Source organism: Doryrhamphus excisus, chromosome 2 (genome assembly GCF_030265055.1).
Source record: "Doryrhamphus excisus isolate RoL2022-K1 chromosome 2, RoL_Dexc_1.0, whole genome shotgun sequence".
Lineage (NCBI taxonomy): Eukaryota > Metazoa > Chordata > Actinopteri > Syngnathiformes > Syngnathidae > Doryrhamphus > Doryrhamphus excisus.
This window is the reverse complement of record NC_080467.1, coordinates 29,691,412-29,704,881: the sequence shown is the minus strand read 5'-3', so window position 1 is coordinate 29,704,881 and position 13,470 is coordinate 29,691,412. Positions and strand designations below refer to the sequence as shown.

Here is a 13,470-nt window from a genome sequence, read left to right as displayed (position 1 = left end):
TGACATTAAAAAAAAAAAAAACGGTTTTGTTGGCGAGCTTCAGGATAAGCCATAATTTGATAAACTCACGGGAAGAAGGAAAAGTCTCGATCGGTTCTCTCCTTTTCTTCTTGTAGAGCTTTCATGTGCTTTTGTGCTACTTGCCAATTACTTTTCAGTGTATAGATTAGCAGTATTATGATTCATATGAGTAAGGTACTGTGCCTATTATTCTGTTTGACCTTTAATAAAACACATCATTGTGATCTCAACTGCTTAATCTCATTATTATGACTCTCTTTGTTTACTTTTCATTTTTTCCACTGTTATCCAATTTAAAGCATTGAGCTAAATGTATTTTTCTGCAAAAGTGTTTCTGAAATTATTAGTTTAAATCTGTTTTTTAAAAAGTGTACTGTGTGTGATTTTACTTCATCTTATAAATTATGTAATTTTATTATTTATTATTTTTATACTATTATTTCCAGTTTACTAGTTGAAAAATGAAGACACATATTTTCAATTTCCATGTTTGTCCACCAGATGGCGCTATTGTGCTTTTAATCTGGAAAAAAAAAACACAACCGGAAGTCAGGGTAGAAGCTAGCCGACAGCGCTCAGGAAATCGGTTCGGGATCCAAAATGGGTGTTTTCACGCCATAAAACCTCCTCAGCTTGTTAAATTCCCTACTGGGGCCCGCTTTGCTTGTTTCGCTTCTTTTTTAAGATTAGCTTTTGAGCGGTAAATCTACCGGCAGTGCCTCGATAGCACTCGGACTCCCCAAGGTGGCAAGCCAAGCCAACCTAGCCTGGGCCGGAAACAGAACCAGGGCGGCCGGGACACAAGGAAGACTGGCCGATACGCCAGCACTGCGCTTTGCGGCACCAGCGTGTGTCTGTGCGGGAACAATCATGCCGTCTGTCGGGTAAATATAATGCGTTACACGGTGCGTGTAACAAAAAGACAGGCCTTCCAACAGTGCCTCCGCTTCTCAACCAAGTCGAACCTTTGAAGTTCGAGCATGGCTCCGCGAGAATTTAGCCACAGGCGAGTTAGCTGCAAGCTAGCTAGCTAACACCGGAGTGAGCGGATATAAACTTTTTACTTGGCGAGTTTTAACCTTAGTTTGACGGCGTGCCTGAAACAAATATGAGCGCCGAGGTCAGCGTTACTATGGACGTATATATGCCGTTTTAATTCGTCTCATTTGCAGTCGCTTTTCTTTTAAAAAAAAAAAAACGTTAAATGTTCGGGGAGCGACTCTAGCTAGCTAGCTAGCTAAGCCGTTAGCTGCTAAAGTTAGCCCGCTTCTTCCGCCTCAAATGAAAGAATACAAAGTGGTGGTGCTGGGCAGCGGCGGCGTCGGCAAGTCCGCGCTGACCGTCCAGTTTGTCACCGGCACCTTCATCGAGAAATACGACCCCACCATCGAGGACTTCTACAGGAAGGAGATCGAGGTGGACTCGTCGCCCTCCGTGCTGGAGATCCTGGACACGGCGGGGACGGAGCAGTTCGCCTCCATGAGGGACCTGTACATCAAGAACGGCCAGGGCTTCATACTGGTCTACAGTCTGGTCAACCAGCAGTCTTTCCAGGTAAACATGCGGGCGTGAACGTCATTGGCCCCCCGGTGTCAGGGCGGGGAAGGGGGGCACAAAACATGGCCTGACATCAGCTTAGCAGCTTTGGAAAAGATGTTTTGTTTATTTATTGTCCAGTTCTATAGACTTTGAACACCCCCTCCCCGCCATATGTGATCCAAACCCCCACTAATCTAATCCTTTTGTTACGTATAGATGTATAACATTAATAAAAGCGGCATATTCAATTGATTGTATTGTATTGCTGGCCATTTTGTTTCAAGTCTTTCACAAGAAATTGGACTTGCGACAACGCCGTCAGTGCCGTGCTACAAATTCGTGGGTACTTCCTTACGGATGCCAAACAGCTGAGGCGTCACAAGATATTGGGAGATTCAAAATATTGTGTGGAAATATGGGCTAATAACTATAAAAGCTAATCTTCACTGGCTAAATGTACTGCAAAAAAGGCCAGTAAGGATAATTCATAATGCCGCCTACAGAGAACATACTAACTCCTTATTTCTAACAAATGTAACAGTTACTGATTGTAAAAATTTAAATCAAAATTTAAATTAAAAAAACATAAATGATATTAGGAAAGCAGGAAGTGAACAAATGTAACAGTTACTGATTGTAAAAATTAAATTTTAAATTAATAAAAAAAAACTTAAATTATATTAGGAAAGCAGGAAGTGAACAAATGTAACAGTTACTGATTGTAAAAAATTAAAATTTAAATTAATAAAAAAACTTAAATTATATTAGGAAAGCAGGAAGTGAACAAATGTAACAGTTAGATTGTAAAAAATTGAAATTAAAAAAAATTATAAAAACTTAAATGATATTGGGAAAGCAGGAAGTGAACAATTGTGACAGTTACTGATTGTAAAAATTAAATTTTAAATTAATAAAAAAAAACTTAAATGATATTGGGAAAGCAGAGAGTGAACAAATGTAACAGTTACTGATTGTAAAAATTTAAATTAATTAAAAAAAAACATAAATGATATTAGGAAAGCAGGGAGTGAACAAATGTAACAGTTACTGATTATAAAAATTAAAATGAATGATAATAATAATGAAAAATTATTTAAAAAAAACGTAAATGATATTAGGAACGCAGGAAGTGAACAAATGTAACAGTTAGTGATTGTAAAAGTACCAGATGGAGGGGTAGGATTTAATAAGCTTTGCTTCTTCCTACTCCTTTTGGACATGTGGAACTGGGAACTGATTATGGGATGCACTCAATTGGAATCTGATGCATGTTCAAATGAAATTATGATCATGAATGGATGAAAATCGACTGGATGATTTGATTGATTGACACGTGGGTGTGTGTCAGCTTTCCTCGTCTCCCGCCTCCAAACAGACAGGAAGAGGGTTCACTCTGTGCATTTCTTTCAGCACCTTGATGCCTTTGTTCCACGGAACAACGGCATGATTCGAGTGGGCCCTTTTATTAATAATAATAATGATGATTAAAGCCATATGTTCAACACAGAGGTGTCCAAAGTGTGGCCCGGGGAGGTATTTGCAGCCCTCAGGGCAGTCATTTTACACAAATAAACTAGAAATATTGGAATTAATTCAAATAAAATTAATTTTCCTCATAATATGACTACTTTATGTTTGTAAATTTACGACATTTTACTTAATTACTGCTGTTTTTTTTTTCATTTTTCACATTTTGTCATATATTATGACTTTATTTCCCTAATATTTTGACTTTATTTCAATAATATTATGACATTTTCCACAAGTTAATTTTACAGAAATTTATCATTTGTTACATATAATGACTTTTTAAAAAATAAAAAAAAAATTATTAAAAAAATATGTCAGGATTTTTATATGGCATCATGTGACACTCGTTATGGAATCCTAAAAAAAAAACGTTTTAATTTCCTCCCGCAGGACATCAGACCCATGCGAGACCAAATCGTGCGAGTGAAGCGCTTCGAGAAGGTGCCGCTGATCCTGGTGGGCAACAAAGTGGACCTGGAGTCGGAGCGCGAGGTCGCCGGTTCGGACGGCCGAGCCCTGGCCCAGGAGTGGGGCTGCCCCTTCATCGAAACCTCGGCCAAGAGCAAGACCATGGTGGACGAGCTGTTCGCCGAGATCGTACGGCAGATGAACTATTCCACGCTGCCGGAGAAGCAGGAGCAGTGCTGCACGGCCTGCATGGTCCAGTGAAGACGGAGGTGTGCTAGCAAAAAAAAAAAAAAAAAAAGCGAGGACGCGCGTCCCCCTTTTGTCGGTTAAAAACGGTTCACACGCCGAGGGGAAATGCAACACTTGGATGACTTGGCGTTGCAGCACCGCTAGAGTTCGCGTGAAGGACGAGTGTGGGTGGTGCTGCTCGTGATGTTCTAGTATCTCAGAGCGCCGTGAAGAACACGGCAGTTAAAGCGGTTTGTACAACGAGGGAAAAAAGCGACATCCTGGAAAAGAAACGATGTTCCAAAACAGGAAACGGACTCGTCGTTGTCTAGAACGAGAAGTGTCATGGTTGGCACATATGAAAAACAATAGCACTTGACTTACTAGCGCTAGCAAAACAGTACAGTACTACTACACTGTAGTACCGTGCCTGGACCCACCTCACGCCTACACTAGACTAGGACTAGGACTAGAGGGCTGGATGGAGACCCATGTTCACTAAACAGTCCAGTTGGAAATGGCGCAGAAAGATGAAAATGTAAACACTTCCTGTTAGCCATTGCTAGCACGCACCTGCCCTTACAACTACGTCGTCCTTAAGACTTAGAAGGTTATCAGATGGAAACTTAAAATGGCTTACGGATAAAATGGCAGTCAGAATTATGAGATCAAAAATTGAAATTAGGATAAAAAGTCAAAATTATGAGATGAAAAGGTCACAATTATGAGAGAAAAGTCAAAATCATGAGATTACAACTCCTAATTATGGTTATAAAAAAGTCAAAATTAGATTAAAATGTCATGTGTCATAATAAAAAAAGTCAAGTCAATCAAGTTTCAAAATTGAAATAAAAAATCACAATAATGCGATAAAAAGACATTTCATGAAAATACTATAATTATGAGGAAAAGTGAAAATTATGAGGTGAAAAAGTCCTAATTATGAGATCAAAAGTCGTAACTATGAAAGTCATATTTGAGATAAAAAGTCAAAACTATGAGATGAAAAGGTCACAATTATGAGAGAAAAGTCAAAATCATGAGATTACAACTCCTAATTATGGTTATAAAAAAGTCAAAATTAGATTAAAATGTCATGTGTCGCAGTAAAAAGTCAAGTCAATCAAGTTTCAAAATTGAAAAAAATATCACAATTATGCGATAAAAAGACAAAATTTGATGAAAATACCATAATTATGAGGAAAAGTGTAAATTGAGGTGAAAAAGTCCTAATTATGAAATCAAAAGTCGTAACTATGAAAGTCATATTTGAGATAAAAAGGTCACAATTATGAGATGAAAAGGTCACAATTATGAGAGAAAAGTCAAAATCATGAGATTACAACTCCTAATTATGATTATAAAAAAGTCAAAATTAGATTAAAATGTCATGTGTCATAATAAAAAAAAGTCAAGTCAATCAAGTTTCAAAATTGAAATAAAAAAATCACAATAATGCGATAAAGACAACATTTGATGAAAATACCATAATTAGGAGATTACAACTCCTAATTATGGTTATAAAAAAGTCCAAATTAGATTAAAATGTCATGTGTCATAATAAAAAAAGTCAAGTCAATCAAGTTTCAAAATTGAAATAAAAAATCACAATAATGCGATAAAAAGACATTTCATGAAAATACCATAATTATGAGGAAAAGCGTAAATTATGAGGTGAAAAAGTCGTAACTATGAAAGTCATATTTGAGATAAAAAGTCAAAACTATGAGATGAAAAGGTCACAATTATGAGAGAAAAGTCAAAATCATGAGATTACAACTCCTAATTATGATTATAAAAAGTCAAAATTAGATTAAAATGTCATGTGTCGTAGTAAAAAGTCGAGTCAATCAAGTTTCAAAATTGAAAAAAATATCACAATTATGCAATAAAAAGACAACATTTCATGAAAATACCATAATTATGAGGAAAAGTGAAAATTATGAGGCGAAAAAGTCCTAATTATGAGATCAAAAGTCGTAACTATGAAAGTCATATTTGAGATAAAAAGTAAAAACTATGACTTGAAAAGGTCACAATTATGAGAGTAAAGTCAAAATCATGAGATTACAACTCCTAATTATGGTTATAAAAAGTCCAAATTAGATTAAAATGTCATGTGTCATAATTTAAAAAAAAGTCAAGTCAATCAAGTTTCAAAATTGAAATAAAAAAATCACAATAATGCGATAAAAAGACAACATTTCATGAAAATACCATAATTATGAGGAAAAGTGAAAATTATGAGGCGAAAAAGTCCTAATTATGAAATCAAAAGTCGTAACTATGAAAGTCATATTTGAGATAAAAAGTCAAAACTATGAGATGAAAAGGTCACAATTATGAGAGAAAAGTCAAAATCATGAGATTACAACTCCTAATTATGATTATAAAAAAGTCAAAATTAGATTAAAATGTCATGTGTCATAATAAAAAAAAGTCAAGTCAATCAAGTTTCAAAATTGAAATAAAAAAATCACAATAATGCAATAAAAAGACAAACTTTCATGAAAATACCATAATTATGAGGAAATGTGAAAATTATGAGGCGAAAAAGTCCTAATTATGAGATCAAAAGTCGTAACTATGAAAGTCATATTTGAGATAAAAAGTCAAAACTATGAGATGAAAAGGTCACAATTATGAGAGAAAAGTCAAAATCATGAGATTACAACTCCTAATTATGGTTATAAAAAAGTCAAAATTAGATTAAAATGTCATGTGTCATAATAAAAAAAGTCAAGTCAATGAAGTTTCAAAATTGAAATAAAAAAATCACAATACTGCGATAAAAAGACAAAATTTGATGAAAATACCATAATTATGAGATTACAACTCCTAATTATGGTTATAAAAAAGTCCAAATTAGATTAAAATGTCATGTGTCATAATTTAAAAAAAAAGTCAAGTCAATCAAGTTTCAAAATTGAAATAAAAAAATCACAATAATGCAATAAAAAGACAACATTTCATGAAAATACCATAATTATGAGGAAAAGTGAAAATTATGAGGTGAAAAAGTCCTAATTATGAAATCAAAAGTCGTAACTATGAAAGTCATATTTGAGATAAAAAGTCAAAACTATGAGATGAAAAGGTCACAATTATGAGAGAAAAGTCAAAATCATGAGATTACAACTCCTAATTATGGTTATAAAAAAGTCAAAACTAGATTAAAATGTCATGTGTCATAATAAAAAAAGTCAAGTCAATCAAGTTTCAAAATTGAAATAAAAAAATCACAATAATGCGATAAAAAGACAAAATTTGATGAAAATACCATAATTATGAGATTACAACTCCTAATTATGGTTATAAAATAATCAAAATTAGATTAAAATGTCATGTGTCATAATAAAAAAAAGTCAAGTCAATCAAGTTTCAAAATTGAAATAAAAAAATCACAATAATGCGATAAAAAGACATTTCATGAAAATACCATAATTATGAGGAAAAGCGAAAATTATGAGGCGAAAAAGTCCTAATTATGAAATCAAAAGTCATAACTATGAAAGTCATATTTGAGATAAAAAGTCAAAATTATGAGATGAAAAGGTCACAATTATGAGAGAAAAGTCAAAATTATGAGATTACAACTCCTAATTATGATTATAAAAAAGTCCAAATTAGATTAAAATGTCATGTGTCGTAGTAAAAAGTCGAGTCAATCAAGTTTCAAAATTGAAAAAAATATCACAATTATGCGATAAAAAGACAAAATTTGATGAAAATGCCATAATTATGAGGAATATTTATTTATTTTATTTATTTTATTTTATTTTATTTAGTCATATTTGAGATAAAAAGTCAAACCTATGACATGAATCAATTCCAAGATTCCAAATCCTAAATATGAGACATGAGTGTCATGTGACCAAGAATAATTTTGACTTTTTAATCTCCTGAATTTGAATCCATGTCAATTTTTATCACATCAATATTATATCCAGACCGGCAAAATTCTGCAGTTAGTTTTTAATCTGTCATTGATTGATTGATTGATTGATTGATTATGACGACAGGCTTAGCCGCATCACTTTTTGACATTAGCGCCATGTTTGATGACGTTAGCAAATACGCAGGCAATCCCAAACTAACGTGCCCCTTGTGTCCACTTTGCTTTGCAGATGCTGTGCTTGTTTATTTCGGATCGCCACAAGCATTTTTTGGAACGGAGCGAGGGGGGGGGGGGGGCCCACCAAACTCCGCCCTGCCCTGCCCTGCCCCGCCCACGTTTCTGTCCGAAGGATTCCCGAGCGTCTTAACAGGAGAGCGTCTGACAGCCGAGATGTCAGTCCTATTTTTGATATCCTAACTCTTTAGAAGATGTTTCTGCTGCAACTTGAAAATTTTTTTTTTTTTTTTTCGTGACGTAAAGCGGAAAGGGATGGCGTCACGGACAACGGACTCGGGCGGCCATCTTTGGATGTCCTTCTTTTTCCCCTCCTTTTAGTCAGAAACGGCCCTCAAGTGTAATAAACGAGTGTTTGTGAGGTAGCGGCCTCTTTTTTTTTTTTTTTTTTTTTTTTTAAAGCTGCTTTAATCACCGTTTTAAACTTTATGACTTGTATTATGTCACAGTTTTGAAGAAGTATTTCATATTCTTATGGAAATGGATTTGAAGCATGCCTTGCTTTTAAGTTGCTGCGCTGCAAGTACGCGCTTCCTCCTATTTTTTTTTTTTTTAGAATTTGTCTAGACTTCCGTGTCTCCATGCTGAAAGTGCAGCTTTTTATTTGTATTTTTGTTTTGTTTTTTTTAACTTCAGGAAACGTCGACAGGAAGTTTGAGTGTCTGCCGGCGGCCATCTTTACACCTTTTTAAATTTGCATGCTCAAAATGACTCCCAGAATTGGATACTGTACGCATCATTATGTGAGGCGTCACGGGCATATTTGTGTTAGTCGACGCCCCCCCCCCCCCCCCCCCCCAAACGTTGCTTTAAAGATGCTGATTGTTGTGGGTGAAAGACTCCAGCTGCAAACGTAAAAAAGCAGATTTAACATTGCTTTTTTTTTTTTTTTTTTTCATAGTAACATATTTATTACAGACTAATGACGTGAGTAGCCAGTTTCAGCATTTCATTTTATACTAGTTTACTGCTTTTGTGACTTCAGGCGACATGGTATTTTGTGTTTTGAGTTTTTTTTTTTTTGTTTGTTTTGTTTTGTTTTTTTAAGCTGAGAATTTAACAGAGCCTTAAAATAATTTCTGGTGCATCCTGGTGTCTCGTTTCTTCTTTTTTCAAACTTAAAAAGAGATGGAAACTCAATTATAAGACAGTTAGCAGAAAAAAACTTGAAATATGAAAGAAGTCATTAAATAAAATTAAATTATGATAGAAAAGTTACTTGGAATTTACTTAAATACAAATTTAAAAAAAATACTTACATAAACCTTCTCTTTGGTCCTCCTCTATGCCTCTTATGGCTTCTAACATTTAATATCCCTCTGATAGGACAATTATACATTAGTCAAGATATTAAGAAAAAAGGAATTTAATTGGAAAGTAGTTCAGTACGTCGCAGTTCTCCATCAGGCCTCAGGGGGCAGCAAAGCCAGTTGTAACAATGACGTCACGTATGTACCCGGAAGAGACCGTCAGATGGCGGCCTAATGTTTTGGTGATGCCGGAAGAGACAGAAAATAGTAAAAATAAGTGTAAAATGTCAGTTTTCTCTTGAAATAAGATGAAGACTATTTGTTACCGTGGGCACTACGAGCTTATTGAGAAAATAACGTCCGCCAGTGCCATTAAGGTGAGTAGAATAGCGTGGGACTTTCCAATTGCGAATAAAAATGTCTTAAATATTTAAATGGGCTGCACTCGTCATTTGAATGTAAACGGATGGCTCTAATAGGACAATTATACATTAGCCAAGATATTAAGAAAAAATGAATTTGATTGGAAAGTAATTTCACAAGAATGAAGTAATATAAGCAAAAAAGTTCAGTACGTCGCAGTTCTCCATCAGGCCTCAGGGGGCAGCAAAGAGAGTTGTAACACAATGACGTCACGTATGTACCCGGAAGAGGTCGTCAGATGGCGGGCTAGTGTTTTGGTGATGCCGGAAGAGACAGAAAATAGTAAAAATAAGTGTAAAATGTCAGTTTTCTCTTGAAAGAAGATGAAGACTGTATTTGTTACCGTGGGCACTACGAGATTATTGAGAAAATAACATCCGCCAGTGCCATTAAGGTGAGTTAAAAAGCGTGGGACTTTCAAATTGCGATTAAAAATGTCTTAGTTAAATATTTAAATGAGCTGCACTCGTCATTTCAATGTAAACGGATGACTATGATAGGACAACTATACATTAGTCAAGATATTAAGAAAAAATGAATTTAATTGGAAAATAATTTCACAAGAATAAAGTAATAGGAGCAAAAAAGTTCAGTAGGTTGCAGTTCTCCATCAAGCCTCAGGGGGCAGCAAAGAGTTGTAACACAATGACGTCAGGTATGTACCCGGAAGAGGTCGTCAGATGGCGGGCTAGTGTTTTGGTGATGCCGGAAGAGACAGAAAATAGTTAAAATAAGTGTAAAATGTCAGTTTTCTCTTAAAAGGCGATGAAGACTGTATTTGTTACCGTGGGCACTACGAGCTTTGACGAACTTATTGAGAAAATAACGTCCGCCAGTGCCATTAAGGTGAGTTAAAAAGCGTGGGATTTTCCAATTGCGATTAAAAATGTCTTAGTTAAAAATTTAAACGGGTTGCACTCGTCATTTGAATGTAAACGGATGACTATTGATGCTCCTACAGGCTTTAAAAGATCGTGGATATGAGCGGTTAGTACTTCAAGTTGGACGAGGGTCTTTTCTCCCGGACTCCCAGACCTGTCCACATGTAAACCTGGAGGTTTTCCGTTTCAAGGACTCCATAGCAAAGGACATGGAGCAAGCCGACCTCGTCGTCAGCCATGCAGGCGAGTAACAATATGATTCATTTCCATAATTCGCACTGCTTATCTTTCAAAATGAAAAATCAGGCAGGCAAACACAGCTATAGCTAACCACAATGTACCTCACCAGGCATTGTCCAGTGGTTTAGGATTAAATCATAACAATAACACAGGCTACTGTTGGGGCCTTAACCCACGACAGGCTCCAACTCAACTCCGAACCTCCTGACATCACTTCCTGTATAGCAATGATTCCCAGCCTGGGGTATGTGTACCCCTGGTGGTACGCAAACAAATTGTCGGGGGTACATGTACACAAGATGATTATAAATATTTAGTTGTTTGATGGAACATGTGCGCTACAACTAGTTTCCCCGGGGAGACAATAACCTGTGACACAGCAGTTTTATTTGCATCTTAAATAGCGTATGCACTCTTATTTTGTTTACTATTTTGTAAAATGGCCATTACGATACATTAATGATACATTTAATGAGACAATATCCGCCGCAGGAAGTACGGCGGAACTGCTAAAGTGTTATCTTATTTGTCTAATGTGTCTTATTATCGAGTAATGGGGTGTAAAGGTGACTATAGGGGTGTTATTCCATGCTTTGAGGGCTCTAATAGTGTTATTAAAAACATATTTAGAAGACCTTAACCAGGTTTTTTTATGCTGGATTCTCTCCCTGCTGACTTTGACTGGAGGCGGGGTGCACCCTGGACTGGTTCTGGAACCAATTAGCTGCCATAAACGAGTGACAACTGTATCGTTAGTATTAATTATTAGGCTACATGTCTAATTATACATTGAATTATACAAACATTGGACACTGATGAGGAAAGAAATGATCCATATTGATTCAAAATAAATGCAATGGATTCTCCTGTCCTTAAATCCCATTTCTTCCAGGAGCGGGAAGCTGCCTGGAGGCCCTCGGCGCCGGGAAAGCCCTGCTGGTGGTGGTCAACGACAAGCTGATGGACAACCACCAGATGGAGCTGGCCAGGCAGCTCCACAAGGACTCCCACTTGCTCTACTGCACTTGCAGGTACGGCACGGCACGTGGCGTCCACGGTAGCGTGGAACGGCGACGGATGTAAGCGTTGGTTTCGCCCTCTCAGCACTCTGACAGAAACACTAAGGAGCATGGATCTCTCCGTTCTTCAGCCATTTGTGCCCGGTCAGCCAAAGAAGTTTGCAGCTTTCATGGCTGAAGCTCTTGGTCTCCAGTGAAGCTTTGGTGTCCATTGTTTGATATTTTGGGAATGCGGTGAAGATCAGACATCCTTAGAGCTGAGACTGTCTTCATCTTGTCGGCCAAGTAGGCCAAAGTGCAGCTTCCATGTTGTTTTGTCTCTTAGTGCACATGACTCGGTGTCACGTTCACCTCAAACTTTGTAGACCTTGGCGGCTTACCTCCAGGTGAAGAAGAAAAATAGTCCTAGCAAAAACATCTTCATGAATAAATCTTTGGATATTTGGATCTATGATTTCATGGGGCACGCCCTGTCGTTTCTTTCAGCATGAAAACGTCTTCCAGCAACACAACGCTCCAATCTGGAGTTAGATGGATTGACCTGAGAATCATAATAAGACGAAAAGTTATCATCAAGATGAAAACTTAAAATGGCAGACGGATAAAATGTCAGAATTATGAGATCAAAAAATTGAAAAGTCAAAATTATGAGCTGAGAAGGTAACAATTATGAGAGAAAAGTCAAAATCGTGAGATTACAACTCACCAACTAATTAATTTTAGTTAATTAACTAACTAATTATGTTATTAAAAAGTCAAAATTTGATAAAAATGTCAGAATTATGAGATCAAAAAATTGAAAAGTCAAAATTATGAGCTGAGAAGCTCACAATTGTGAGAGAAAAGTCAAAATCATGAGATTACAACTAACCAACTAATTAATTTTAGTGAATTAACTAACTAATTATGTTATTAAAAAGTCAAAATTAGATTAAAATGTCAGAATTATGAGATCAAAAAATTGAAAAGTCAAAATTATGAGCTGAGAAGGTCACAATTATGAGAAAAAAGTCAAAATCGTGAGATTACAACTAACCAACTAATTAATTTTAGTTAATCAACTAACTAATTATGTTATTAAAAAGTCAAAATTTGATAAAAATGTCAGAATTATGAGATCAAAAAATTGAAAAGTCAAAATTATGAGCTGAGAAGGTCACAATTATGAGAAAAAAGTCAAAATCGTGAGATTACAACTAACCAACTAATTAATTTTAGTTAATCAACTAACTAATTATGTTATTAAAAAGTCAAAATTTGATAAAAATGTCAGAATTATGAGATCAAAAAATTGAAAAGTCAAAATTATGAGCTGAGAAGGTCACAATTGTGAGAGAAAAGTGAAAATCGTGAGATTACAACTCACCAACTAATTAATTTTAGTTAATTAACTAACTAATTATGTTATTAAAAAGTCCAAATTAGATTAAAATTTCATAGTTCTGAGATAAAAAAAATCATGAGGCCAAAAGTGCAGTGTTTACATGCGCGGACGGACCATTTAGCAAAAAAATCTGAATTAACTTGCAGCGTGAACGTAGCCAATAACTTACCACTTCCACACGCAATGAGAGGAGAACGGCTGTGCCGGCTCAGTATCCAGTCTCCATGCAGTGTGAAAGGTTTGTCATCTAGATCCTCGTGACCACAGGACTGCGTATATCTTGTCGTTCAATATTTTTGACTAATAATCGGCCGTAGTCAACCACCCAAAAGCCATCATTCGTTATGGATGACGGTATTCGTGTTCTTAAAAACTTTATTTAAAAATAAACCACTGTAATCCAAGTTACAGGCAG

At 35.8% G+C, this 13,470-nt stretch overlaps 2 protein-coding genes across 4 annotated transcripts; both read left to right on the top strand.

Annotated features, from left to right (window-relative positions):
* Positions 1–1,263: 1,263 nt before the first annotated feature.
* Positions 1,264–8,651, top strand: rap2c (RAP2C, member of RAS oncogene family). The gene is made up of 3 exons (XM_058049030.1): positions 1,264–1,575; positions 3,481–3,767; positions 7,854–8,651. The coding sequence occupies exons 1-2, from the start codon at positions 1,303–1,305 to the stop codon at positions 3,757–3,759; spliced, it is 552 nt and encodes a 183-aa protein (XP_057905013.1). The 5' UTR covers positions 1,264–1,302; the 3' UTR covers positions 3,760–3,767; positions 7,854–8,651.
* A 566-nt stretch (positions 8,652–9,217) lies between these two features.
* Positions 9,218–12,115, top strand: zgc:92907 (uncharacterized protein LOC436733 homolog). Of its 3 annotated transcripts, none has more exons than XM_058048998.1 (5): positions 9,218–9,485; positions 10,294–10,377; positions 10,493–10,655; positions 11,545–11,683; positions 11,757–12,115. In XM_058048998.1, the coding sequence occupies exons 1-5, from the start codon at positions 9,417–9,419 to the stop codon at positions 11,866–11,868; spliced, it is 567 nt and encodes a 188-aa protein (XP_057904981.1). In that variant the 5' UTR covers positions 9,218–9,416; the 3' UTR covers positions 11,869–12,115. The 3 variants fall into 3 exon arrangements, with proteins under 3 accessions (XP_057904981.1, XP_057904991.1, XP_057905000.1); XM_058049008.1 differs by lacking the exon at positions 9,218–9,485 and adding an exon at positions 9,759–9,925; XM_058049017.1 differs by lacking the exons at positions 9,218–9,485; positions 10,294–10,377 and adding an exon at positions 9,761–9,925.
* Positions 12,116–13,470: the final 1,355 nt, after the last annotated feature.